Source organism: Taudactylus pleione, unplaced genomic scaffold, assembly GCF_031769625.1.
Source record: "Taudactylus pleione unplaced genomic scaffold, aTauple2 ptg000161l, whole genome shotgun sequence".
Taxonomy (NCBI): Eukaryota; Metazoa; Chordata; class Amphibia; order Anura; family Myobatrachidae; genus Taudactylus; species Taudactylus pleione.
The window spans coordinates 4,606,119-4,631,661 of record NW_028284563.1 but is presented as its reverse complement, the minus strand read 5'-3'; the positions used below and the strand labels follow the sequence as shown (position 1 = coordinate 4,631,661).

At 47.8% G+C, this 25,543-nt stretch overlaps 1 protein-coding gene across 2 annotated transcripts in view; it reads right to left on the bottom strand.

Annotated features, from left to right (window-relative positions):
- Positions 1-24,698, bottom strand: part of DDX46 (DEAD-box helicase 46) — a 74,917-nt gene extending 50,219 nt beyond the window's left edge. Inside the window, exons 1-9 of one of the 2 annotated variants that reach the window (XM_088475037.1) lie at positions 24,517-24,698; positions 14,788-14,811; positions 14,220-14,414; positions 13,830-13,970; positions 11,294-11,384; positions 10,134-10,299; positions 9,867-10,024; positions 7,097-7,210; positions 6,117-6,282 (exon numbers count right to left, since the gene is read on the bottom strand). In XM_088475037.1, the coding sequence (XP_088331163.1) occupies positions 6,117-6,282; positions 7,097-7,210; positions 9,867-10,024; positions 10,134-10,299; positions 11,294-11,384; positions 13,830-13,970; positions 14,220-14,414; positions 14,788-14,811; positions 24,517-24,533 (1,072 nt within the window). In that variant the 5' untranslated portion in view covers positions 24,534-24,698. The remainder of the gene's footprint in view (positions 1-6,116; positions 6,283-7,096; positions 7,211-9,866; positions 10,025-10,133; positions 10,300-11,293; positions 11,385-13,829; positions 13,971-14,219; positions 14,415-14,787; positions 14,812-24,516) is intronic. The other variant, XM_088475038.1, reaches the window with a different exon arrangement.
- Positions 24,699-25,543: the final 845 nt, after the last annotated feature.

Sequence of the window (25,543 nt, the reverse complement as noted above, 5' to 3'; positions counted from 1 at the left end):
TAGAGACCAAACTAGGTTCTATCTAGATTCTGCCGCTGCCCATATATGCTACTGCTATGCACAGGGGATTATACATATATACATTTTTTTTTTTTTTTTTTTTAACAGATTCTACACAGCACAGCGTATTCCACTGCGCCATCAATTCAGTAGACAATACTGGCAATAACAGACATTTTATATACATATATACACATATATACATACATATACATACATACATATATGTGTATGCGTGTGTGCATGCATGCACACACACATACACACAAATGCACACACATGCAGGAAGGCCCCACACATACATACATGTATAAACACACACTTCCCCATGTAGGCATGTCATATTACATTAGGCATGCCTTGAACTAGCTGCAGCAGCGGAATTGCATTTAAGGTTACAGTGGGTGTAGCCTCTACAGGGGCCCAGACCTCTCTCTGCACTGCCAAGCGTAAACCTGCGCTGTACTGCGCGCCAACTAAGCGAGAGGCTTAGAAGCAATTGCGGCACCTGCTCCCCGGGAGTAGTAATGGCCGCCGGACCTAAGCCACGCCTCCGCACAACCAGGAATAGCACTAACTTCGTTACCGTTCCCGCTAATGGCGGGCATTTGGCGCTACACCTCCCATCTTCATTTTGGGAGGACTACTGCGCGCCTCACGTCCTGTCAGCGCTGTAGTCAGCGGTGCAGCGTCTCCTTCTTTATAAGAGGAGGGAGAGCCTGACTCTGTTTAAGCGCGCCTATAACAGCCGCGCGGGAGATTAACTTGGCGCCGGTGTTCTTTGTAAGCACCGGCGCTGTGATAATTGACAGCCGCTGAGCGGCTGCTAGATTACAGACAGCTACGCTGAAGCGGTGTCTAAGTGCCCCCCGTTAATGCCGACGCCGGAGCTTCTACGGTACAAGCCCCGGTGCGGCTACAATTATTCCTCCACAGAGGCACCTATAGTGACTCACTGCCAGACGGTCCTCCCCTCATTAAATAGGAGGGGGAATTAGTGGCTAGTAGAGACCCGGCCGCTGACTGCAGAGTGCAGCGGCGGGTCACATAAGCAGCTCCGACACTGCCAGTTTACTGACAGGGGGAAAGAGGCTGTAATAGCCGCTTGTTCCTGAGCCCAGCGTTTTTGGCCCACCACTCCAGCTAGTCAGGAGTGGTGGGATACTTACGGACTGCTGCGGCCGGGATGCTGGGCTGAGGGGGCGGCGAGGAACCCGGACACATGCCGGTGTCAGCAGTGGCGGGCCTCGCAGAGTCCGATGACTCAATTTGTTATTGCCCCCTCCTCAGGGTCACCGGACACAGGCTGCAGTAGCCGTGTGGTGCCCTCCCGGCGGCTCCCACGTAGCAGGCAGACTGCCACAGTAAGCAGCCTGCCTGTCCTCAATGCTTGTTAAATAAACCTTAAAATTAAAAACTATGAAAAAGGCTGGAGACAGCCTGATGTGCGACCGGCTCTCTCGGGCACATTCTAAAAACTGGGGCTGATGGGGCATAGAGGGGGAGGAGCCAGTCACACTTCTGAATTATTTAAAGTGCCAGGCTCTGCTCTACCACCGTCTATACCCCACTGTCTTGAACTCCAGTGTCCCCTAGTGGATGAAGGAGAAATATATATTATATATATATATATATATATATATATATATATATATATATATATACACACATACATATATATATATATACACATACATATATATATATACATATATACGCACACATATACATACATACACACACACACACATACATACATACACAAATATCCCGCCTTCTTAGTGTCTTATAAGTTTGCTACCAAGTGCAAAGTTGAAAATAATCATAGATCACCCTAAAGGGGGGCGTCATAGATAGGGACTGACAAGAACAGAACTATAACCCCAGGAGGATTAAAGTACATATGATTAAATAATCACCAGTTATTTATATGGTGACAAGTTGGCCACTCACATTTGGAGTAAACCAGAGTGCCACAGGGAGAGTATACAAACTCCACACTGATGTGGGAAAGGTGGGAATTGAACTCACCTCCTCTGCGCTGGGAGGCGGGAATGCTAACCACTACCCATCTGAGCTAATATATATATATATATATATATATATATATATATACACACACACACACACACACACACACACACACACACACCACACACGTACATACAAGAAGGCCCCAGTTATGTATAGGGTTCATAACAGAAGCAATGCCTTAGGGAATTGCGACTATCATTATGTAAGCTGCAGAACTTGACTCTAGTCTATAGAGCCACCATTAATATATATATATGGATAAAGCTGACAGCTATTGGTAATCCCAGGCGGCTTCCCATCCGTGGAATATAGGTATATACCCACATAGAAAACCTTAGGGACAGATGGTGTAAAGCGGAGTTATTGTATTAACTACCGCATCAGGAGAGACCAGCCTCCAATCGCAAACCTCTCTTTTAAAATATGCTATGTACCAGACATAAAACTGATAACAGATCCTACCTCTACCTCTATGGTAAGGATAAGAAGCAATAGATATTTATCTCCAAACATGCATACCTACATACAAGATTAGTAGGTGACGATAATAATTTGAAAATAGAACATGAGCAATAGTAGAGCTATGGAAGGAATTGAGCCACAAGACAAAATTCACTCCAGACATGTATATATTTTAAAGCAGGGCTTAGTATAAAATACAAATACATACATACATATGGCTTACCTCCACGCAGGGGAACTGCTCATGTGCCGCCTGTGGTCGTCATTCTGCTACGGCATAGGAAGCAGGATATTTTAGCAGTGTGCTACCCCAGACTATCCTGGGACCCTTCTGTTACTGGTTACTTACTTTAAAAGCGGGAATCAAAAAGACAACCTCCATGCTGTGAGGCAGCAATGCCAACCCCCACACCGGCAGTAACTAACTTCCTCTTGTATGTGCTGCTGAATGGAGCACCTAAAATATAATCTATATAGATGCACATATGCATACCTTCTAAGGTAAACACAGAAGGCTGGTGAGAACTAGAAGTCTTTAAAGACCAGCCTATAAGTTAGTATATGTGCTGCCACATATATGTATGGGAAGAGTACTGCCCCTCTATAAGGTGAGCCATAACCTGGGTATGGGACGCAATAATCTGCTAACCCTGGGTTAAGGGTATGCTATAACCATAAATTCTGGCAGCAGCACCAGAACAGTGACTAAGGTGAGCCAATGTAAAACAATGTTCATTTAGGCAGGGTAGCTAGTGCACCCTGAGGTAGCCTTCACAAGCAATTAGATTAAGCTATGCAACCTTTGTATAGAACCAAGGGGAAGCCTGACAGGGGGTAATACCAGTCATTTACTTTCATAACCGCATAATGCGGTGTTAAGCAAAAAGGGTATTGGGCTAGTTCCCATACTGCTAGCAACCAGCTATCTACTATAGCTAGCACTACTCCTGTCAAACAGTGACAGGCATCCCCTACCTTTTGCGCTTCAGCATTCCCAGCGTAGGAGGGGGAGGGTGGCGCGTAGGAGACCCACGCTAATAATCCCTGCTGTTAGGGCAGCCCGAAAAAGGGAAAACGGGAGGCGGCTGCTGGAGTGTGGGAGGAAACCGGAGTACCCGTAGGAAACCCACGCAAGTACAGGGAGAATATACAAACTCCACACAGTTAGGGCCGTAGCGGGAACTGAACCCATAACCTCAGTGCTGTGAGGCAGTAACGCTAACCATTACACTTAATGTGCTTTCCCTCATGCAGGGGGCTATCTGCACAGCACTCCGTCCGGGTGCCTCTTCGCGGGGGAACTAATGCAGAGAATGTCTGCGCTGCTGCGCTAACAGGAAAACACCCCCAAAAGCAGGCTGCTACACGTTAGTGGAGGAAGCCATGCCGCCGCTGAAGTACTAAGTGCCCGTCCGGGGGCTGTGGGATGACACCGCTCCGTCTGTCAGCCCAGCCACTAAAAAGCATAGGGTCGCGGCGTCTCCTCCTTTGTATATTAGAGGAGAGCTGCTGGTTAGTTATAACATTAAAGCCCTTTTGCTATAGAGCTATCTGCTGAAGCGAGCACTGGTAGAACCGCGCTGCTCTCAGATGAGGGAGAGCACGGGCCAGACTATAGATGGCGCCGCTAACATGCATGACGCGCCCTTTCCATAATACCGGCTTTTATATATATGCGCGCCAAGGACCGCGCTGCTTGTCAGCGCTGCACTGCCTCCTGTAGAGGGACTCGTCTGGCTTCCGAAGACGGCACCTTACACTGCTTGTGCAGATGGCGGGACCTCGCCTGTCAGCGCTGTACTGTTTAATGAGCAGCAGTGCGGCGTCTATCATTACTGTGTGATCTACTCACCCAGCATTACAACTCCTATATAGAGGAGGGAGGAGCAGGTGTCCTCAGTGACCGCCGCGGCATCACCGCGCTTTTGATTGCAGGGGCCGCGCTCCATCCCCTCCTTCAATTAAGAGGGTGATGGCTAGGAATAAGCCAGAGACCCTGACGCTGACTGTTGAGTGCAGCGGCGGGTCTCGTCAGCAGCTCCGACACCACCACGTGGCAGGTTGGAAGGAGCTGTGTATGACAAGCGCGCAGCACGCGCTGTCGCTAAGCCCAGCGTTTTGGCCCACCGCTCCAGCTAGTCAGGAGTGGTGGGATATACTTACAAACTGCTGCGGCCGGGTTGCTGGGCTGGGGGGCAAATGAGGAAACCCGGACACGAACCGGTTTCAGTTGTGTCGGGTCCTCATGGAGTCTGATGACTCTGTTTAAAGTCCCCCCTCAGGGTCACCGGACACAGGCTGCAGTAGCCGTGTGGTGCCCTCCCAGCGGCTCCCACGTAGCAGGCAGACTGCCACAGTAAACAGTCTGCCTGTCCTCAATGCTTTAAATAAAAAGCTCTAAAAAAATAAAATAAAATAAATTATACTCAAAAAAGGCTGGAGACAGCCTGATGTGCTTCCGGCTCTCTCGGGCACATTCTAAAAACTGGGGCTGATGGGGCATAGAGGGGGAGGAGCCAGTCACACTTCTAGATTTTTTTTTTAAAGTGCCAGGCTCTACTCTACCACCGTCTATACCCCACTGTCTTGAACTCCAGTGTCCCCTAGTGGATGAAGGAGAAATAGAGGGTTCACCACAAGATGTAAACCATTGGTGAGCCACAAAAACAGGAAGACCAGATTAGAGTTTACCAAATAACATCTAAAAAAGCCATTACAGTTCTGGAACAACATCCTATGGGCAGATGAGACAAAGATCAACTTGTACCAGAGTTATGGGAAGAGAAGAGTATGGAGACGGAAAGATACTGCTCATGATCCAAAACATACCACCTCATCAGTGAAGCATGGTGGTGGTAGTGTCATGGCGTGGGCATGTATGGCTGCCAATGGAACTGGTTCCCTTGTATTTATTGATGATGTGACTGCTGACAAAAGCAGCAGAATGAATTCTGAAGTGTTTCAGGCAATATTATATGCTCATATTCAGTCAAATGCTTCAGAACTCATTGGACGGCGCTTCACAGTGCAGATGGACAATGACCCGAAGCATACTGCAAAAGCAACCAAAGAGTTTAAGGCTAAAACGTGGAATGTTATGCAATGGCCAAGTCAATCCCCTGACCTGAATCCGATTGAGTATGCATTTCACTTGATGAAGACAAAACTGAAGTGAAAATGCCCCAAGAACAAGCAGCAACTGAAGACATTTGCAGTAGAGGCCTGGCAGAGCATCACCAGGGATGAAACCCAGCGTCTGGTGATGTCTATGCGTTCCAGACTTCAAGCTGTAATTGCCTGCAAAGGATTTGCAACAAAGTATTAAAAAGTGAAAGTTAGATTCAGGATTGTTTAGTTTGTCCCATTACTTTTGGCCCCTTAAAAAGTGGGAGGCACATATAGAAACCATTGTAATTCCTACACCGTTCACCTGATTTGGATGTAATTACCCTCAAATTAAATCTGAAAGTCTGCAGTTAAAGCACATCTTGTTTGTTTCATTTCAAAGCCATTGTGGTGGTGAATAGAGGCCAAAATATGAAAATTCTGTCAATGTCCCAATATTTATGCACCTGACTGTATAATTGCGCCAAACCTAAAAAAAAAAAAAAAAAATGTACCTTCCGGAGTCATTTTGGCCAACTCTGGAACTTCCACGTAAAAGTTTTTCCTGTACGGCTCATATTCAATCTTGCCGTGATCCACTGGCTCCAGCAGTTTGCGCTGCTTAGTCTGAAAGCCAGTCAGAGCAGTCTGAAGATCCACCTCCTCCTCTTCCGAAGAATACTACACACATAAAAACAAAAACATTATTGGTTTAATATTAACATTTTCAACCAGAATTCATTCAAAGTAGTACCCCTAAATCTACGTCGCACACTGAGCGCAGACCTTGCTAAACGCATCATCAATGCTGCACGCTAATCTCCAGTGTCCGCTGCTTGGGGCACTAGGACAGGCATGAAGAATGGTGATGAAGGGATGGCAGCCATCTAATCAATGCGACCTTCCCTCCTGTACATATCTGCTAAAATGCTAAGCTCTACAGGTAGTGGTCTAATATAACCAGCACTAAATAGTATGTAATGATAACATTATATGGCTTGTTGAATGTATAATACAAAAACATGCGTTACAGCCACAGACATGAAAAGTGAATATGGCAATCGCTTCTTACTGAAAGATAGTAAAGCATCACACTGCACTTCAATGATCAACTTAATTGCTGATAAGGGATCTGCACATTAATAGAGAACGGCATTTCTTCATTCACATTTGACAACTGCATTCACTTTGGCTCAATATTATAGTGTTCATTCTAGCACCCTGCACCTGTCACAACCCGTGCAGTTCCACTTTCCTGCCTGGGGTGTCGCTCTCTGCTCTGGTGCTTCTAGCACACTATGGTCTGTATCTCAGCAGTTTGGGATGTAACAGGTGCATGGAGCTAGAATGAACATTGAGAGGGGACTGCTTTGATGCCAGTGCTCCTAATGTAACACTTGGGGAGTCATGAGACCATCAGTTCTGGTCACGTTATCAAGTATATCATATTGTATAGCTACTGTGCATGTAACACTCAGGTAAATAACTAGTTCACCTCCATAGCATCTTGATCATTTTCCATGAGTTCTCCTTTTTTCTTGGTTGTTTCTCCGGCCATCTTTTTGGTGGTCATCACGGTTACTACTTTAGTAAATGTTGGTCCAGATTTCTGTTGGTGCAAAAAGAAATAAAAGTAAAAAAAACAAAACACTAAATATTTGCAAAAATAAACATGAAGAAAACACATGCTAGGAATTTAAATTGTAACAATATACTGAAAGCTGTAACATTTAAACACTGTCCACCCTCTTCCCTGGATATTCTCACCGCACTGGTCCCTCACGAGAATTGGGGGTCAATCCAATTACACGCCATTTATGCGCTTGACTGCAGCCAGAATTCACATAAAAGTGCACGCAGACCCACCCAAATGATTCGAATTTGGGCTCTGAGCGGCCGCAGGAAGAGAATAAATTAAATTTAGCTGCACAAATACAATAGGTACACAAATAAAAAAATATATTCATAAAAATACAAGGGTTCTACAGTACCAAATAATGACTCAAAAAAGGAAAAAAATTAGCACTGGTGCCTCCCGACACTATCAATATCATAGTGATGGTGCATACACAGTCAGATCAGACAACGATCAGATATCGTTGTCTGATCGTCCTACATGTGCTGGATGATCGTTAGCGAACATCCAGCACATGCACCAACCCCTCAACTACTGTAATGACAGTCGATCAACGATCGAGGGTCCTTATATTAATCAGGCTAACCTGGTCGATATCGACCAGGTTGGCCTGCATGCACGGGCGATGGTCGATATCGACCATCCGTGCCTGCGCATAGATCATTTGGTCGTTTGAAGGGGCCAGAAACTGGTCGATTTGAACGATATCGTTCAAAATCGACCAGGGTAATCTGACCGTGTGTATGCGCCATAAGCCAGACTTCAGAAGATATAATGTTGCATTAGCTGATACAGTTTCACATTATGGAAGTCTGAATAATAGTGCCAGTGAGAAAGCTGTAGAAAAACTGCAACAGGAACACTGAATTTTATAACCACCTCTGTGAGACCAATGAACAATGTTCAATGTATAAAGAGTAGTGTTCACTTTAGCACCCTGCACCCGTCACAACCCGTGCAGTTACTCTTTCCTATCTGGGGTGTCGCTCTCTGCTCTGGTGCTTCTAGAACACTCTGGTCTGTATCTCAGCAGTTTGCTGTATCAACGGAGTGTGCTAGAAACACCAGAGCAGACAGCGACACTCCAGGCAAAAAAAAAAAAAAGGGTAACTGCATGGGTTGTGACAGGTTGCAGGGTGCTAGAATGAACACTATAAAATGTGAGTGCCTATGCCAGCTAGGCATACACAGTTCTCCAAATGACTGAGCACTTTGTGCAATTGCCTTGAAGTGCCACACTTTGATGCTGACCTGGATAGGGCCGCTTAAGAACAGGATCCCCAAATGATTTATGCGCCAATGTCACAATTAAATATGTCAGACTGCAGAAAGCATAAATCTCTCACAGGTTAAAAAGGATTAAATCATGCCGTTATTAACAGTCGTTATCTGCTGTGATCACTCTCCGCTGTAATGCGGCAACAATGACAGGGCAGTGCTGCCCCTCTCTTAATGCTGGGCAATAGCAGTACCTCCCTCCCAGCATATAGAAGGCAGTGGTACCTGTCAATCGCAGCTCCGTCAGTTGCAATTGGTTTCTACAGCCTTCGCACAGGCACTATTATTCAGAACTCCATAATGTGAAACTGTGTCAGCTAATAATGCAACATTATATCTTCTGAAGTCTGGCAGACTATTCTATTGACACGGCGTCAGGAGGCACTAGTACTCATTTATTTTATTTCTGAATCATTATTTGGTACTGTAGAAACCTTATATTTTAATGATATATATATATATATATATATATATATAGTATTTGTGCAATTTAATTTATTCTTCCTGTGCTCCCATCTTTTTATTTTTCCCCTGAGATTTTCCAGGGGCTAGCCAGCCCTCACTTGGTGAGCAACATTTACATTACTTACATTAAATGACACACATTCAGAAGCACCAGATATATTTCTTCTATAGTAAAAAGGACTAGATTTATTTTTATTTTGCAGTGATTTTCCAGGTTCGAATTAATTGGGCAAAAGGAACTATAGGTAGTCATTGTATATTTGCCTTTTTCCTTTAAAATGCCTCTATAAAAATGGCTTTCACTATCCTAACAGTAGGGCAGATGTACTAAGCTCTGGAAATTGATAAATTGGAGTTTTCAAGTGTCGTTTTCAAACACAACCTGTAACATGACAGTTAGGAGCTGATTGGTTGGTCGTTTTACAGTCTCTAATTTAACACCTTCCAGAACTTAGTACATCTCACCCAAAGTCCTGATTAAAAAACAAAACAAAACAAAAAAAACAAAACAAAAAAAAACAAAAACAAAAAAAAACAAAACAAAAAAACAAAAACAAAAAAAAACAAAACAAAAAAAAACAAAACAAAAAAAAACAAAACAAAAAAAAACAAAACAAAAAAAAACAAAACAAAAAAAAACAAAACAAAAAAAAACAAAACAAAAAAAAACAAAACAAAAAACTTCACGATCGTAAACAAAAGACTTGCAACATTGTTCTAGCGACGCTGTCAAATGCGTCATTGGCAAAAAGCTGTAAAACACGCCCAGCAATGTAGGGGGGACACCCTGAAGCCATTAATCCGGTATCCTGAACCGTTTGCGTATATATGATCTACATATGAGAATCGGAACACGCCCCAACACCAGCCTGTGACCAGTCCTAACCTTTTCACTTCCACCTTTGACGCTGCCCATATTAAACTTCTTCACTTCTTCCTTGACTTCTTCCATGTAGGCGTCCAGGGGATCCAGCTCCTCACTCTTCTCCTCCTCCACCTCCTCCTGTGTTTCCATCACTTCTTCCGGTGCCTCCTCTTCATCATCTGAGACATTAACACAAGAAACAAAATTAAGAACCGGTTTAAACTAAATAGAAATAGTACAACATTGTTCCAAACAACGTTCTAGAATGTTACAATTAATGGAACCTACCATCGTCGTCTTCTAGACTCCACTTTTTCCCTTGTCTCATTTCTTCAACTTCCCTCTTCAGCTCTCCAATGCTTTCCACAACCCGTTTACGCTGTTCTTCCCGCCATTTTTCAACCCTTTCTTTTCGTTTGCGCATTTCTTCCTCAAGTTTATTCTGGTCAAAATTCTGAAATAGGAAGGAAGCGCATTTTGAAACTGGAGCATAGAGAGCAACAGTTTTAAGGATTTAGGTCTTTTATTGGGACTGGCCGTCAGTTCTTCTAACAGGAAAAGCAAGGGAAATTCCACTGCCTGACACTTGAATACAGTGCGTGATCGTCACAGATAATGTACAGCTGCTGGTATTCAAAGACATCCCATTTCCTCCATTAAAGTAACAAGACATCTTCAAAGTAGATATCATTGGAGTAATACTGACACTTCTTCACATATACTACTATACACTACTTCAATCAAATGCACTGGACACTGCTAAATTGACATACTTCTCTTTTCATCTCTCCCACATCAAACCTACCAACTACCATTAGTGCCCAAGACATTGCTTCCTACTTTGAGGACAAGATCCAATAAACATGCTTAATTCCCTCCCTGCTTCTTTCAGGTTTTGATTCCAGAATCTGTTGGCTTGTAGCCTTGCTCTTTTCTGAAGTTACACACTACATTTTGAGCAGACACGTTCTGCAGGTGTGCAGCCTGTCCGGAAAGGAAGTTATGACTGGGACACATCACACTCTTTCCTTTTGGATGGATCATATAGCACTTTTCATCCTTGCAATCTGGCTGGACAGATATATTATATGTAGCACATGGCCTCATGTATCAAACTTGTATTTCTCTGTAGCTGGCAAGCTTGCGAGCAAGGCCCTCTTAAACCTCTGTCTCTCTGTTACTATCCAGTCTTATTATAATTGAGAAGAGCAAACGTATGTGCGGACGCCATCTTATTAAGTGTTATCATGAACGCTTTAAATGGATCCACATCACAGCAATTCAGAGAGAGCATAGCATTACTGTGACGGGTATTGTAAGACTGATTAAGGCTCACTTCCTTATATTTACATAGTATAGAACCATATTCATTGTGTGTCTGGGTGAAGGACTTTCTATTCAATGTGAACCTAATGGTAAAAGTAACACACTGGCTGGTCGTTACTCACGCTGACATCCTTTTCCTTGTCTTCTTCTTTGTCATCCTTTTTCTTTTCCTTAGCTGCCTCTGAAACATCAGTCTTCTCTTTAGATTTTGATCTAGGAGATATAACGGGGGGCATTTATAACAGAAGAAAGCAGTGAGTAATCGGACAATTTCATAACTGACTGAAGGCGCGTATCCACTAGCCGATATAATGAATGATATCGTTCAATCGGTCATTCTATCGGCCAGTGGATATGCTGTCAACGACCAGCGATGCGCGCTCCCACTGGTCGTTAACGACGTCGCTCTTCGCCCAAATCTGCTGTCCAACCTGACTATCGGGGATGAGGGAGGGTGCCGGCTCAATGTCCACTGCACAATATAATGAACAATATTGTTCATCTTATCGGCTAGTGGATATGCGCCTTAAGATTTTCAAGTAATTGTTTTCTTTACTCCTCACAATGAAATTAGCATTTGCACACAAGCACTTGGTGGCTGGAACTAGGAGAAGCCTACGTGAGACGTAAGTAAGTGAGTGTGTGTGGGGAACTTGCGTGTGGAGAGCAGCAAAAGCTACGGGGGGGGGGGGTGGGGGGCTTGGGGAGTTTCTCAGGCGCCGCTCCATTTAGCTGTCTGTTCACATTGATTCAGTGCCTGTGAGTGAGGGGCAGGAGCAGGCCGCGCTGCATGTCATCCCTAGGTAGGCAGGACCTCCCCCCGACTATAGGGCGCAGATGCTAGACAGACGCTTATAGCCTGGTTAGAGTATAGATGTGGTTGCTCTGGAGATTCCCCTAAGAAGAAATTGATGGGAACTTGGTGTTTCCCTAAAAAAAAAGTGGAAGACATGTTCTTTTATTGAAATGTGGCGTATGAACACCTTTAGGGATCAGACGTTCTCTCTAACGACATTTGTGAAAAGGGCCCGCAGCACCTTACAAAGTACATAAATAGAAGGAACATAGAAAGTAAAAGAAAAGTTTAAATCAAGTTTTAAACTAGAAGGGGTCATGCGCTATTTTAAAGCCACAACTACATTTCCCCCCACCTTATGCAAAAGGCATCTTCCCTTTTAATATATATATATATATATATATATTTTTTTTTTTTATTATTATTTATTTGTTCTACTCTGATGGCAAAACAAAAAAAAAAAAACAACCACAATATTTATGTAAATACCAGGGGTGGGGACTTCTTCCCTTTCCACTTACAAAATAGGAGAGAACACCTCTTTCAGACATGGTAACATTTTATGTATGGTCTCATGTATTGCAAAGTTTTATGTAGTGATCACACGTGACCACCTGGTGGTTCCCTTCTGGTCTGGAGACCAGAAGCTATTCAGGACTGTACCACAAGCCCTATTAGAAGACTGTCTGATTTTGTAAATAAATGAAAACATTCAAAACACTTCCTCCAATGTGCCACCTTCTGGAAACACATATCTGCCATTACCCCACTTTTCAGAATCTTTTGTGCATTCTAATCTTGGATTGTAGAAAAATCCAGGAAGTATCCTATAGATTGCAAAGCAGGGCACAACAAGATCTGAAGCTGAAGCAATTCCAACACTCTGCACTATCTGGATGAACTGCTTCTCCTCAATACTTACCCCCATATCTCTAGAGTCACAACCCCATGCACCTGCTTAATTAACCTCCTCCAGTTCTCGTTTACTCTTCCACCACATTTCTCTCCATCACCCTATTTCTACCTCACCCATTTGTAATTCCCCCCACTCAATACTTAACTCCTCCCTCACTGACCAACACAAGCAAGAACAAACTACACATCATCCTCCAATGTCCCCTTTCCCATCCTACTCCTTCTCATGACTGCTGACATATCATGCAGCCCCTGGCTCCATGCAATTACCACCATTCGCTTATTGCTCCTCTCTCCATCCTTGGCTGCAACCTAATTCACATCCCTTTTCCTGTGTTGGCTGAACCCCAAGATGTGCTTGCAACAAACATGCCCATCCATGATCTATTCATGTTAAAATCCCTCAAACACCTTTCCACCATAAAGGCAGGATTACCTCCTTTGACTACGGAGGACTCTGCCTAAGCCACTCTCCCAGACAGCATAAGAATCTTCCAGGACTTACCCCAGTACCCACCCTCCTCTCCTCTATTAAATCCACACTGCCTGTCTCTTCTCTCTAACTATTGCTGCCATTATTTGGCACCTAGGCCAACTTGCCAATTCCACTGCCTGGCTCGCAGCTTTCCCGCCTGGGCTCATTCGTGAAAGAAAAAAAAATTATGAATTTATAGAATAGGAAAGTGGGGTGTACAGAATCCATTTTGATTTAAACTTCAGACCCCACTGATTCTGTACACTCCACTTCCCCGCTCATGTGAGGGAAAGATGAACTCCTTAATCTGATCATCATCTTTGGCTTTGTCATCCCTAAACGCTCAGCAACAATCAAATGTACATTGCGCTCAAAATGAAAAAAACAAAAAAACAACAACACACAAACATTCAGGAATTTGACCTTAGCACGATGCTGAATGCAGACATGAAACCTTAGGGTTATAAAGTACCTTATTTCTCCCTTCTTAGCTTTGCTGGGGCTACCAGAGCGTGAACGTCTAGTGCGGCTTTTACTTCTTGAACGTCTTCGCTCACGACTGCGCGATCTCCTCCTCTCCCGGCTGCGCTCCCTCTCTCTGCTAGGTCGGCGGCTGTCAGAGAAAGAAATAAAAGGTATTCTGAAACACTCAGAAGAGACAACTCTAGGACTAGGTGTACGCAAAGCTACGCGTGTTTCTTTAGTGGAGAGCTTCATAAACATTAAACGGTACGGCTGGTCAATAACCAAAAGTTGCTAATGCCTTAATGACATTGCAACTGACTGACATTGCAAACAGCGACTGCCAACACTTCTTAAATTCTAATAAGAAAACACACAGAAAACAATGATTAAAGCCTACATTGGGCGCTTTCTCTCTCTGGACCGCGATCTTCTACGATCCCTGCTGCGCGATCTCTCCCTTCTGCGATCTCTGTCCCGCTCGCGGCTCCTGGACCGGCGCTCTTCTACCCTCTTAGATCTCTTGTCGGCTGGTGAGCGGCTTTTGGACCTGCTGCCGGATCGGCCACGCGATGATGACCTTTTACGGTAATGCCTGGGAGGAGAAGATATAAAATAGATTTAAAAACTTGGAAAAATAACCAAAGTGCCCCTAAAAACCCATGTGGGGGTTGCAAATGCCCTTATGTAAGACTTGACTCTGAAAACAGGTACACCAATACAGACATAAGCAATATATATGCCGCATGGTGATAATACTTGCATTTTTTACAAATTGCATTAACACATTTGTGTGAAGTGCAGGACATATGGTGTACGAGTAGATTCCAGAAGCAACCCTCTGTACATATAAAGTTAGGGGGGCGCTCACCAGGATCACTGTGAAGTGTTGGGGAGCAGCCAAGTGTGTGGGGTCACCTTCCCCACAATCTGTAAACTAGAAACAATAAATAAAACATCACACTCACCTCTTGTCTGTCTGTGTTAGTTGACTATTAGAGAAGAAAAAAAGAAAAACAAAATCAGTCAACACACAGTGGGGGTAATTCAGTTATATTTTGGGCGGCTATTTGCTTTGGGTGCCCGATGAAGCATTACAATTGTTGCACCATCCGGAAGCGATTGCCACCGGCATTTCTGCTCGCGAGTAAAAATATGTGATAAACCCGTGGTTTGGGCTCCCCTACCAGGATTATAGACGGGTTTAGCCGTTTTACTCGGCTAAACACGGTCTAATTGGTCGGGATGACCTTGATAATTAATGGGAGCCCAGAACAAATGAATTGTAACACTGGGCGCTCATTAATTAACGCCACCCACGAAACAATTGAATCGCCCCTTCAGACAAGAAATGAGCGCACACCTTCTGTACATCCTAACCACTAATATTTCGTATGATGTCCTCTCTACCTCCAGCCATGACGCTGCCTGATTTCTTATAGTAAGAAAATGTATAAGCAAAATAATATGAGATATGGTAAGAACTTACCCTTGTTATCTCTATTTCTACGAAGTCCATAGGGTTCCACAGGATACCTTGGGGTATAGGTGTGACGTCAGTCGCAGGGCACCAAAGAGTTAAGCTTTCAGCCTCCCAGGATGCACTAGGTCCCCCTCCTATACCCCGCCCCCGGGCCAAGGCACCTCAGTTAGTTACCAAGCCATAGGCCGGAGGAGGAGAAGGAAGAGAGAGAACAAAGATCTGGACACATACAAGAATCACATTCTCACCAGAGGGAGACGGAAAACCGGTGACCAGAGCAAAGCCCATCTGCAGCACAGGTGCGACAGGGCGGGAGTCCTGTGGAACCCTATGGACTTCGTAGAAATAGAGATAACAAGGGTAAGTTCTTACCATATCTCATATTTTCTACTTCAGGGTCCATAGGGTATCCACAGGATACCTTGGGGATGTCCCAAAGCAGTATCCTTTAAGGGTGGGGACGCTCCTGTGCAGAAAGGAGAATCCGCCGCCCGAAGGAAGCATCCTGAGAGGCGAAGGTGTCAAACCTGTAATACCTCACGAAGGTATGGACAGAAGACCACGTAGCAGCCTTGCAGATCTGAACTGCCGAGGCACCACGTCGAGCTGCCCACGAAGGACCCACAGACCTAGTGGAATGAGCCTTCAGAGAAGGAGGGACCGGTAGGCCTTCATGAAGATAAGCTTCAGAAATAGCCATACGGATCCAGGCTGCCAAAGTTTGCTTTGAAGCAGGCCAACCCTTTTTATGGAAGCCAAAGAGGACAAACAAAGCGTCCGACTTCCTAAACGAAGAAGTGCGGTCAACATAAGTCCTTAAGGCCCGCACAACATCCAACGAGGCCTCACCCACGGAAAGACCCGGTGAGTTAAAGGCCGGAACAACTATTTCCTCGTTAATATGAAACTGGGAAACAACTTTGGGAAGAAACTCGGGCCGAGTGCGGAGCACTGCCCTGTTCCCATAAAAAAACCAAGAAAGGGGGTCTACAAGAAAGAGCCCCTAACTCGGGAAACACGTCTGGCCGAAGCAATGGCCAGAAGGAAAACAGTCTTAGCTGTTAACCATTTAAGATCCACTGAGCCCAGTGGTTCAAACGGCGGTCCTTGGAGAGCCCTCAGGACCACAGCCAAATCCCAAGGCGCCACAGGTGGAACAAAGGGCGGCTGAATGCGGAGAACACCCTGCATAAAGGTGCGCACATCCGGGATTGTAGCAATCCTACGGTGAAACCAGACAGATAGGGCCGAAACCTGTACCTTCAAAGAAGCAAGGCGAAGCCCATGATCTAGTCCCGCTTGCAGGAAGGCGAGAATCCGAGACAGACGAAACTCCCGCGGGGCATAACCTCTCGGTCGACACCCCTGGAAGAACGTATGCCACACGCGATGGTATATCCTCGCGGAAGACGGTTTCCGAGCTCGTAACATGGTACGCACCACAGAGCTGGAAAACCCCCGGGACCTCAGCATGGCCGTCTCAACAGCCACGCCGTCAAAGACAGCCGAGTCAGGTCCGGGTGAAGGCAAGGACCCTGAGACAGAAGGTCCGGTCGTAGCGGCAACCGCAGAGGAATGTCCACGGACAGACCCTGAAGGTCTGAGAACCAGTGCCGTCTGGGCCACGCGGGAGCTATCAACAGGAGCGTCCCTCCTTCCTGTTTGAATTTCCGGATTACCCGTGGAAGAAGGGAGACCGGAGGGAACAGGTATGCGAACCGGAACGTCCACCGGACGGACAGAGCATCCACCAGAGACGCCCCTTCGTCTCTTGTGCGAGACCCGTACACCGGCAACTTGTTGTTGTGCCGGGACGCCATGAGGTCGATTTCTGGAAGACCCCACCTGTCCACCAGTAGTTGAAAAACGTTCGGGTGCAGGGACCATTCCCCCGGATGAACGTCCTGGCGACTTAGAAAGTCCGCCTCCCAATTGAGCACTCCCGGGATGAAGACCGCTGATATGGCCGGAAGATTGCGCTCCGCCCAAACCAGGATCCGAGAGACCTCTACGAGAGCCGCCCGACTGCGAGTTCCTCCTTGCCTGTTTATGTAGGCCACAGTGGTAGCATTGTCCGACTGGACCTGCACCGGGCGACCCTGGAGAAACCGCTGTGCCTGCTGGAGAGCATTGAAGACCGCACGGAGTTCCAAGATATTTATTGGAAGCTCCGCTTCTGTCGGCGTCCACCTGCCCTGGAACAAGTGTGGACCCGAAACTGCTCCCCAGCCCCGAAGACTGGCGTCCGTTGTCAACAGGACCCAATTTGGAACCCAGAACGGACGTCCCTTGTTGAGGTGGGTCGTCTTTAACCACCACGTAAGGGACAGGCGAACCTCCTGGGTGAGCACAATCGTCTGGGACTTCAGAGACTGAGGCAGCCCGTTCCACTTGGACAGGATCAGGTGCTGCAGAGGTCTGGAGTGAAACTGGGCGTATTCCACCATGTCGAACACCGACACCATGGAGCCCAGTAACCTCATCGCCGAGTGTAAGGACACCCGGCGGCTGTGCAGACAACTGCGCACCCTTGACTGTAAAGCAGAGATCTTGTCCTCCGTCACGAAGATCCTTTGCTGTCCCGAGTCCAATAAGGCTCCAAGATGCAGAATCCTCCGAGACGGGATTAGAGTGGACTTCTGCCAGTTGATTAGCCAGCCGTGCCGTTGCAGCAGTGCAATGGTCAGGTCCAAGTGGCGTAACAGGAGCTCTGGAGATCCTGCCACCAATAACAGGTCGTCCAAATACGGCAACATGCGGACTCCCTGCAGCCGCAGAGAAGCCGCCATGACCGCCATCACCTTGGTGAAAACACGTGGTGCTGTTGCCAGGCCAAAAGGTAACGCCCGAAACTGGAAGTGGTCGCTGCTGATTGCAAACCTGAGGAACTGTTGATGGCGCCAAAGAATAGGGACATGCAGGTAAGCGTCCTGTATGTCCAATGACACCAAGTAGTCCCCAGGTTCCAGCGCCAGAATGATGGACCGTAGGGTCTCCATCCGAAACTTCGGGACCCGCAAAGACTTGTTGAGTGCTTTGAGGTTGAGAATCGGACGATATGACCCATTGGGTTTCTGTACCAAAAATAGATTTGAATAGAAACCCTGGCCCCTCTGGGAGAATGGAACCGCCACTATAACTCCAGCCTGGAGCATAGTGTGCAATACCTTCCGCAGCTCCGTAGCCTTGTTCCGGTCTGATGGGAGACCCGTGGTGAAGAAGCGAGCCGGGGGTCTGTGCCGGAAGGAGAGGGCGTATCCGTGGGAAACCACCTCCAGAACCCAAGTGTCTGTCGTAGTGGTCGACCAACACTGGGAGAACTGTAGCAGGCGGCCTCCCACCCTGGGATCCCCCAAAGGGAGGCCCGGACCGTCAGGCCGCAGGCTTGTCATCTGGCCTGGGGGCTCCATGCCTGCTTCCGGGGCTTGACCGATTTCTTAGGGCCAGCCTGTCGAGGAAACGACTGTGGTTTGGGCCTGCCCTGGGCCCTAGATGACCGAAAGGACGATGGTCCCGAACCAGAAGGAGCAGCGGCCGACGGGAGACAGGCAGATTTGGCTGCCGCCAGCGTGGCCACAATCTTATCCAGATCCGGACCGAAGAGAACTTCTCCGGTAAACGGCAACGCTTCCAGACCTTTCTTGGAATCTGCGTCCGCCTTCCAGGATCGCAGCCACAAGGTGCGACGAGCAGCTACCGCTGCTGAAGAAATTCTAGACACCAGAGTACTAATGTCTAGAGCCGCCTCGTTGATGTAGGTGGCCGAATCACGGAGATTGCCAATCAACTCCGCCTGATCGGCCGGACAGTCGGATTCAAAAGAAGCCTCTAATGAATCCGCCCAGCGCTCCATCGCTCTGGCAACCCAGCAAATGGCCATAGCCGGCCGTGCTGCCCCCCCCTGCAAGGGAATAAGCGGACTTCAGGCAGATTTCTACCTTGCGGTCCGTAGCATCCTTAAGGGAGGACATGGATGGCATCGGCAATGTGGCACTACGGACAAGACGGGTCACGTGAGAATCCACCTGTGGAGGGGATTCCCACTTCGCAAAATAATTATCCGCGAACGGATAAGCCACCGCCAGGCGTCTCTGCGGCTGGTATCTTTTGCCAGGTTGTTTCCACGCCTCCTCTAAATGGTCCACCAACTGACCCGAAAGAGGAAAGACTGTGGCATCGCCCTTCACATCTTTGAAAAAGGCATACTTAGATTTAGCCGCTGGGGGAACTTCGTCCTCAATCACCAAGGCTGTGCGGACCGCCCGAATAAGTCCAGGAATATATACTTTGGACTTAGCATCAGCGTCCTTAGTATGGAGAGGTTCCTGATCGTAAGGATCTAGAATCTCCCCATCATCAGACGTCCCTTCGTCATCCTCATAAGGAGCGGACAGAGACGCCACCGGCCTTTTATGAGACCGCATCACAGACTCCCCTTGCAACACATCCGACAAGTGCTGTACAGAACTCGTCAGGGAGTTAACCCACGCTGGCTCCTGAGAACCCGGGAGCGGGGAAATAGGGAGACTGTGGGGTACCACCAATTGTCGTGGGAACCCCTGCATGGGTGACGACACCACAGACTGCTGGGACAAACCCATCGGAGTAAACGCGGGCTGCGGAGCTAACTGGCCCACTAAAGCTGTTAACGCCTGAGCGAAACAAGCCCAGGGCGGCTCCTGTACCGGTGCTGTAACCGTAATAGGCCGCGCCATGGACAAACACTGCCGGCAAAGGCCCTCCGCGCTACCCTCCCCCTCCGCTAACGGTACTTTGCACGTGGTACACTGTAGCCGGAGGGGAAAATCACTTTCAGACATGATGGCACCACGTATGTGACCTCTCTCACCAATTAAGTATTAAATAGGCGAGAGACCACCCTGCAGCACCGCACCGCAAGGGCTTTAGCAGAAAGAACAGGGACAGTAATAAAGCTGACAGTTTAGAGAAGAAAAGATTACAGGCAGCAGCGCTAGCACAGTCACATACAATGCAGAAAAATAACAATTCCTGCACTAACAGCGCTGATCACTCAACTACACAGACACAGGGCCTGGTAGGACACAGCGCTGCATACACAGACCTGACCACAGCGGAGGAGAGGTATGCGGGGGGACCCAGACCACGATGCTTCCGTCCAGCGCTTCCAGCAGCGTTCACCATGCGTTCTGAGAAGATGGCCGCCGAGGAGCAGAGAGGAGGCTGGCCTGGGGGAGGAGCGCTGCCACAGGACCAGTCGGCAGCATGCAGAGAGGGCTGTGTGCAGCGGGGGAGGCGCCGGCTGTGAGACAGGGAAGGCGCGCTCCCCTGGCATGCATTTAACCCCTGGGACGCCGCAGCGCTACCGCTCTGCTGCGGTCCGCTGTCCCAGGGGGTAGTGGAAGCGCAGGTTGGTCGCCTGGCTCCACGCTGCAGCCAGTCCCCAGGGAGCCCCCTGCCTGGGGACTTAGGACCATGTGATCAGCGGGGACCCACCGCGGGACCCCGCTGCTTACCTCTGTCCCCCTTGAATCCGGCCATGGTCCGGAGCATCTGGGGTCACCGCTAGCTGTGACCCCAGACGCCCACCAGCATCCCCGGATCAGTACCGGCGTTCTGGTACCGGCGGGGTGTAGGGAAGACAGCATGGACGTCAGGACTGACTGTCCATGCTGTTCATCCAGTTGTGCAGCCACAGCTGCATGAAGAATAAGCTTCAGGGGCTCTTCTAGCCCCCACTCCAACAGGTGCACCCGACTCCGGCCGGGCACCAAACTAAACTGAGGTGCCTTGGCCCGGGGGCGGGGTATAGGAGGGGGACCTAGTGCATCCTGGGAGGCTGAAAGTTTAACTCTTTGGTGCCCTGCGACTGACGTCACACCTATACCCCAAGGTATCCTGTGGATACCCTATGGACCCTGAAGTAGAAAGTTATGTTGGCTTATGGTTTCAGTCAGGATTAAATAAGTGTTAGGTTAGCTAAAAGCACAATTCTCACCCTAATACTCAAAACATATAGATGTAGCTTAGCAGACATTTATCTGAACATATAAAACATAATATCTGGGAAAATGCACAATGACAGTGTATGGGATGAGCAGCAGAAATCACTCCACACTGTGTGGTCGCCTAATTATTTACTTGCAGACTTACATCTACTGTATATAATAAGCGAGAAAGCGTGTCTGCCCGTCCTTTATGAACGGCCAGAGTTTTGGACCTAGCTCCACCGAATTTGGGAGGGGGGGTGCAGTTTGACCAGGATTAGGCTTTTGCCTAGGTTTGAACTTCATCAGGGACACACACTGTCATACAATCCCTAAAAATGGGGACTTAAATTACACAGGTTCCGGGGCTGGCTCAAGTGGCAATCTGCCAAAAAAACTGTGTGAAAGCTTTAAAAGTATCTCTTTAATAGTGTTCATTCTAGGTCCGGCGATCCGTAGAAAGGGCACTCTAGCGCGTGGGCCAAGGGGGCGCGTGCGCACCCAAAAAGGGTCGGGGGGGGGGTCACAAAAAAGGAGGAGTGTCTTTAAGATGAGCCCCCTTTTCATCACACTTGGGGGCATGCCCAGCATTTACGGACATGCTAGGACTGCCCCCAAACTCTCCCCTCTCTGTGAATAGATGCAGTGCGCATGTGGTGAGTGCTGCATCCACAATTTTTTCCAGCCCGCAGGTGGGGATGGCACCCAGGATGTTGTTTTAGCAGGGTGTCACCAAAAGGGCAGGGCGCATTCTGTCCTTTTGAAATCGGGCAGCTAAAACAGCTAGCGGGAATGCTATTTTAACTTCAGTCAGAGAGTGTCAAACTTTATGACTCAAGCAAGTTCATATTAAATCCAGAGTGAAGTCCTTTTTAAAGTGACCATAAATATTAGTCAGCCCTCTGTGTATGCATGCAAGGGTGTAACTAGAACTTTGGGGGACACATAGCAAGATCTTAAAAGGTAAAAAAAATATACATTTGCCCCTACACAGAGTCCATTCAGGTTATGCCACACAGTAGTAGCCCTTACACACACACTATGCCACGCAGTAGTAGTGCCCCTTACACATTATGCCACACAGTAGTAGCCCTCACACACACACACGCTATGCCACGCAGTAGTAGTGCCCCTTGCACATTATGCCACGCAGTAGTAGTGCCCCTTACACATTATGCCACGCAGTAGTAGCCCTTACACACACGCTATGCTACGCAGTAGTAGTGCTCCTTGCACATTATGCCACGCAGTAGTAGCCCTTACACACATGCTATGCCACGCAGTAGTAGTGCCCCTTACACATTATGCCACGCAGTAGTAGTAGCCCTTACACACATGCTATGCCACGCAGTAGTAGTGCCCCTTACACATTATGCCACGCAGTAGTAGTGCCCCTTACACATTATGCCACGCAGTAGTAGTGCCCCTTACACATTATGCCACGCAGTAGTAGTGCCCCTTACACATTATGCCACGCAGTAGTAGTGCCCCTTACACATTATGCCACGCAGTAGTAGTGCCCCTTACACATTATGCCACGCAGTAGTAGTGCCCCTTACACATTATGCCACGCAGTAGTAGTGCCCCTTACACATTATGCCACGCAGTAGTAGTGCCCCTTACACATTATGCCACGCAGTAGTAGTGCCCCTTACACATTATGCCACGCAGTAGTAGTGCCCCTTACACATTATGCCACGCAGTAGTAGTGCCCCTTACACATTATGCCACGCAGTAGTAGTGCCCCTTACACATTATGCCACGCAGTAGTAGTGCCCCTTACACATTATGCCACGCAGTAGTAGTGCCCCTTACACATTATGCCACGCAGTAGTAGTGCCCCTTACACATTATGCCACGCAGTAGTAGTGCCCCTTACACATTATGCCACGCAGTAGAAGTGCCCCTTACACATTATGCCCCCCCCTCAGCAACTCACCTCCCCGTGTCCCTCCAGCAACCTCTTGCCTCCCCTTGTGTGTCTTCAGCAGCCTACAGATGTGGATTTGGTGCCAGGCCGCCAGCTAATTACAGCTGGCGCACCGACAGACATTGCTGACACAATTTGAATCTAGCGGTCACAAGCCAATAGGAACTCACGGACCAGCAGCCAATCAGGAGCCGCTACTGCTGATTGGCTGCCGGTCCGCCAACTCAGATTGCCTGGCGACCGTTGGCGCTGTCCCTCCATGTCTGCGTGCCGATGCACCAGCTGTAATCAGCTGGCAAGTCAGCACCAAATCAACACTACTGTCACCCGGGCCCCCTCGGCAGCACTAACTGGACTGGCTCACATTGTGTGCGTGACTGGGTGCAGGGGAAGCGGCAGCCCACAGACGCACCTCAGGCACCATAGTAGCTGCACCCCTTGCACCCACGGTAGTTACGCCACTGTTTGTATACATATTAGCAAACACTGGGGTCCTTTTCAGGATCAATGGAATGGGGTTATAGGCGAGGACAATGTAAACAAATTAAGGCTGCAGGTGTACTTCAGGGTCCAGTATTCAACCAACGGCAGGTATCCCAGCTAGCATATACTAGTTATAGATAGATATTTCTGATGTCAACCAGTAACTTTCTGTAAATGTACTTTATTATTAGCCATTATTATAACCTTTATTACATACTGCCAATGTAACAGGTTGCATTTTACAAAAAATAATCAATGTTTTAATGACTCACACTAGCCTCTACCCCAGTGCAGTTTAGCCTAAATTCTAAACCACACCAGCACGCTTTAGATTCAAATTAAACCAGAGCACCCATACAACAGGATGTAGTCAGGAAGCCGGCGGTCAAAATGCCGCCCGCCGACTTCCCAACTGTGAAATCCCGGCATGAGACTAATGATAGGCATTTAAGTACCGCAAGGAGACTACATAAAAGCTCCATGCAGATGCTCAGCACTGTGAAGTACAGTTCCTCCTGCTCCTCACATGCTCTGCAGCAGGGTTAACCCGGGTCACCCCTCTCCTGTGCTCTGCAGCAAGGGGTAACCCGGGTCACCCTTCTCCTGTGCTCTGCAGCAAGGGGTATCCCGGGTCACCCCTCTCCTGTGCCCTGCAGCAGGGGGTAACCCGGGTCACCCCCCTTCTCTGTCGGGCCACCCCTCTCCTGTGCTCTGCAACAGGATTAACACGGGGCAGCCGTCTTCTGTGCTTTGAAGGGGGTAACACGACCTCCAGCCACAGCATCACCAGCGCAAGCTGACAACATATAACGTTGTACGGCTCAGTGCCACTCACCGCGACTCCCTGCCCATGTCTCCGTCAGTACTAGGCCTCAGTCAGCGCCGCGTCCTGTGAGTGGTCCCAGCTGCCGCCTCCCTCTCTCTATTATCAATAGACGGCGGCGAGCGCGCTACGAATACACCACCACAAGGCCCGGTGTCACAGCGACGCTTTAACTATACCGATGCGGGGGCACTCATTGTACAGCGCCATCTAGTGTTGGGAGGTTAGTATAACGCATAGAGAGAATAAACTGATGTGGAGTGGACCAGTAGTAGTATAGTACCTAAGTCAGGAGGGCTCGGAAGGGAAAGTGTGAATGTGTTTTTGTTTTGTTTTGTTTTTCTTGGGTGAACACATTCAACTTTTTGGCAAGTGCCAGGTTTTTCATGTAAGTTCATGTATTTGTGGGTCCGAACAGCTACACCCAATGGGGCTACTTGCGACGTACAGGGCCCTGTGAACGCTTTTGGGCAGGGCACTGTTTTTGGCTTATGCAGGTAGGCCTGGAAACCTCCCCTCCCCAGCCCACACCATGACAACAATAGAAATAGTAATATAATAGAATGTTACTAGTGCTGCATGTTCTCAGTATCACAAACAAAATAATTAGCACCACCTGTGGATCTTTTAACATGTATCAGCCAGTAATAAATAACCTGTGCACCAACTAGGAGATCTGGAAAACATTCACTGTTAGGGATGGACTGCTATAGAGCCCAATATGTACATATTTGTCCAGGGCAGTGCTAGGTTCTTCTGCTGCTCCTCCAGGCTCCCAGACTTGCTCTAATACTCTGGAATGGTGCCCACATTAAAATAAAAACATTTACCTCAGGCAGGATGGCTCTACTGCTGCATCTAATGGCTTACTGTGATCGCTGGTCCTCTATATGCTGGAATTATGACACACAATGGGGTAGATGTATGATAGCGACACTTAACGCTTCCTGCTTTGCCTCTTTACCGAGGCGAAGCAGGAAGCACTACCGATGAGATGTATAAGCATCTCATCGGCCGGAGAGGGGGAGCGTTAACTCCC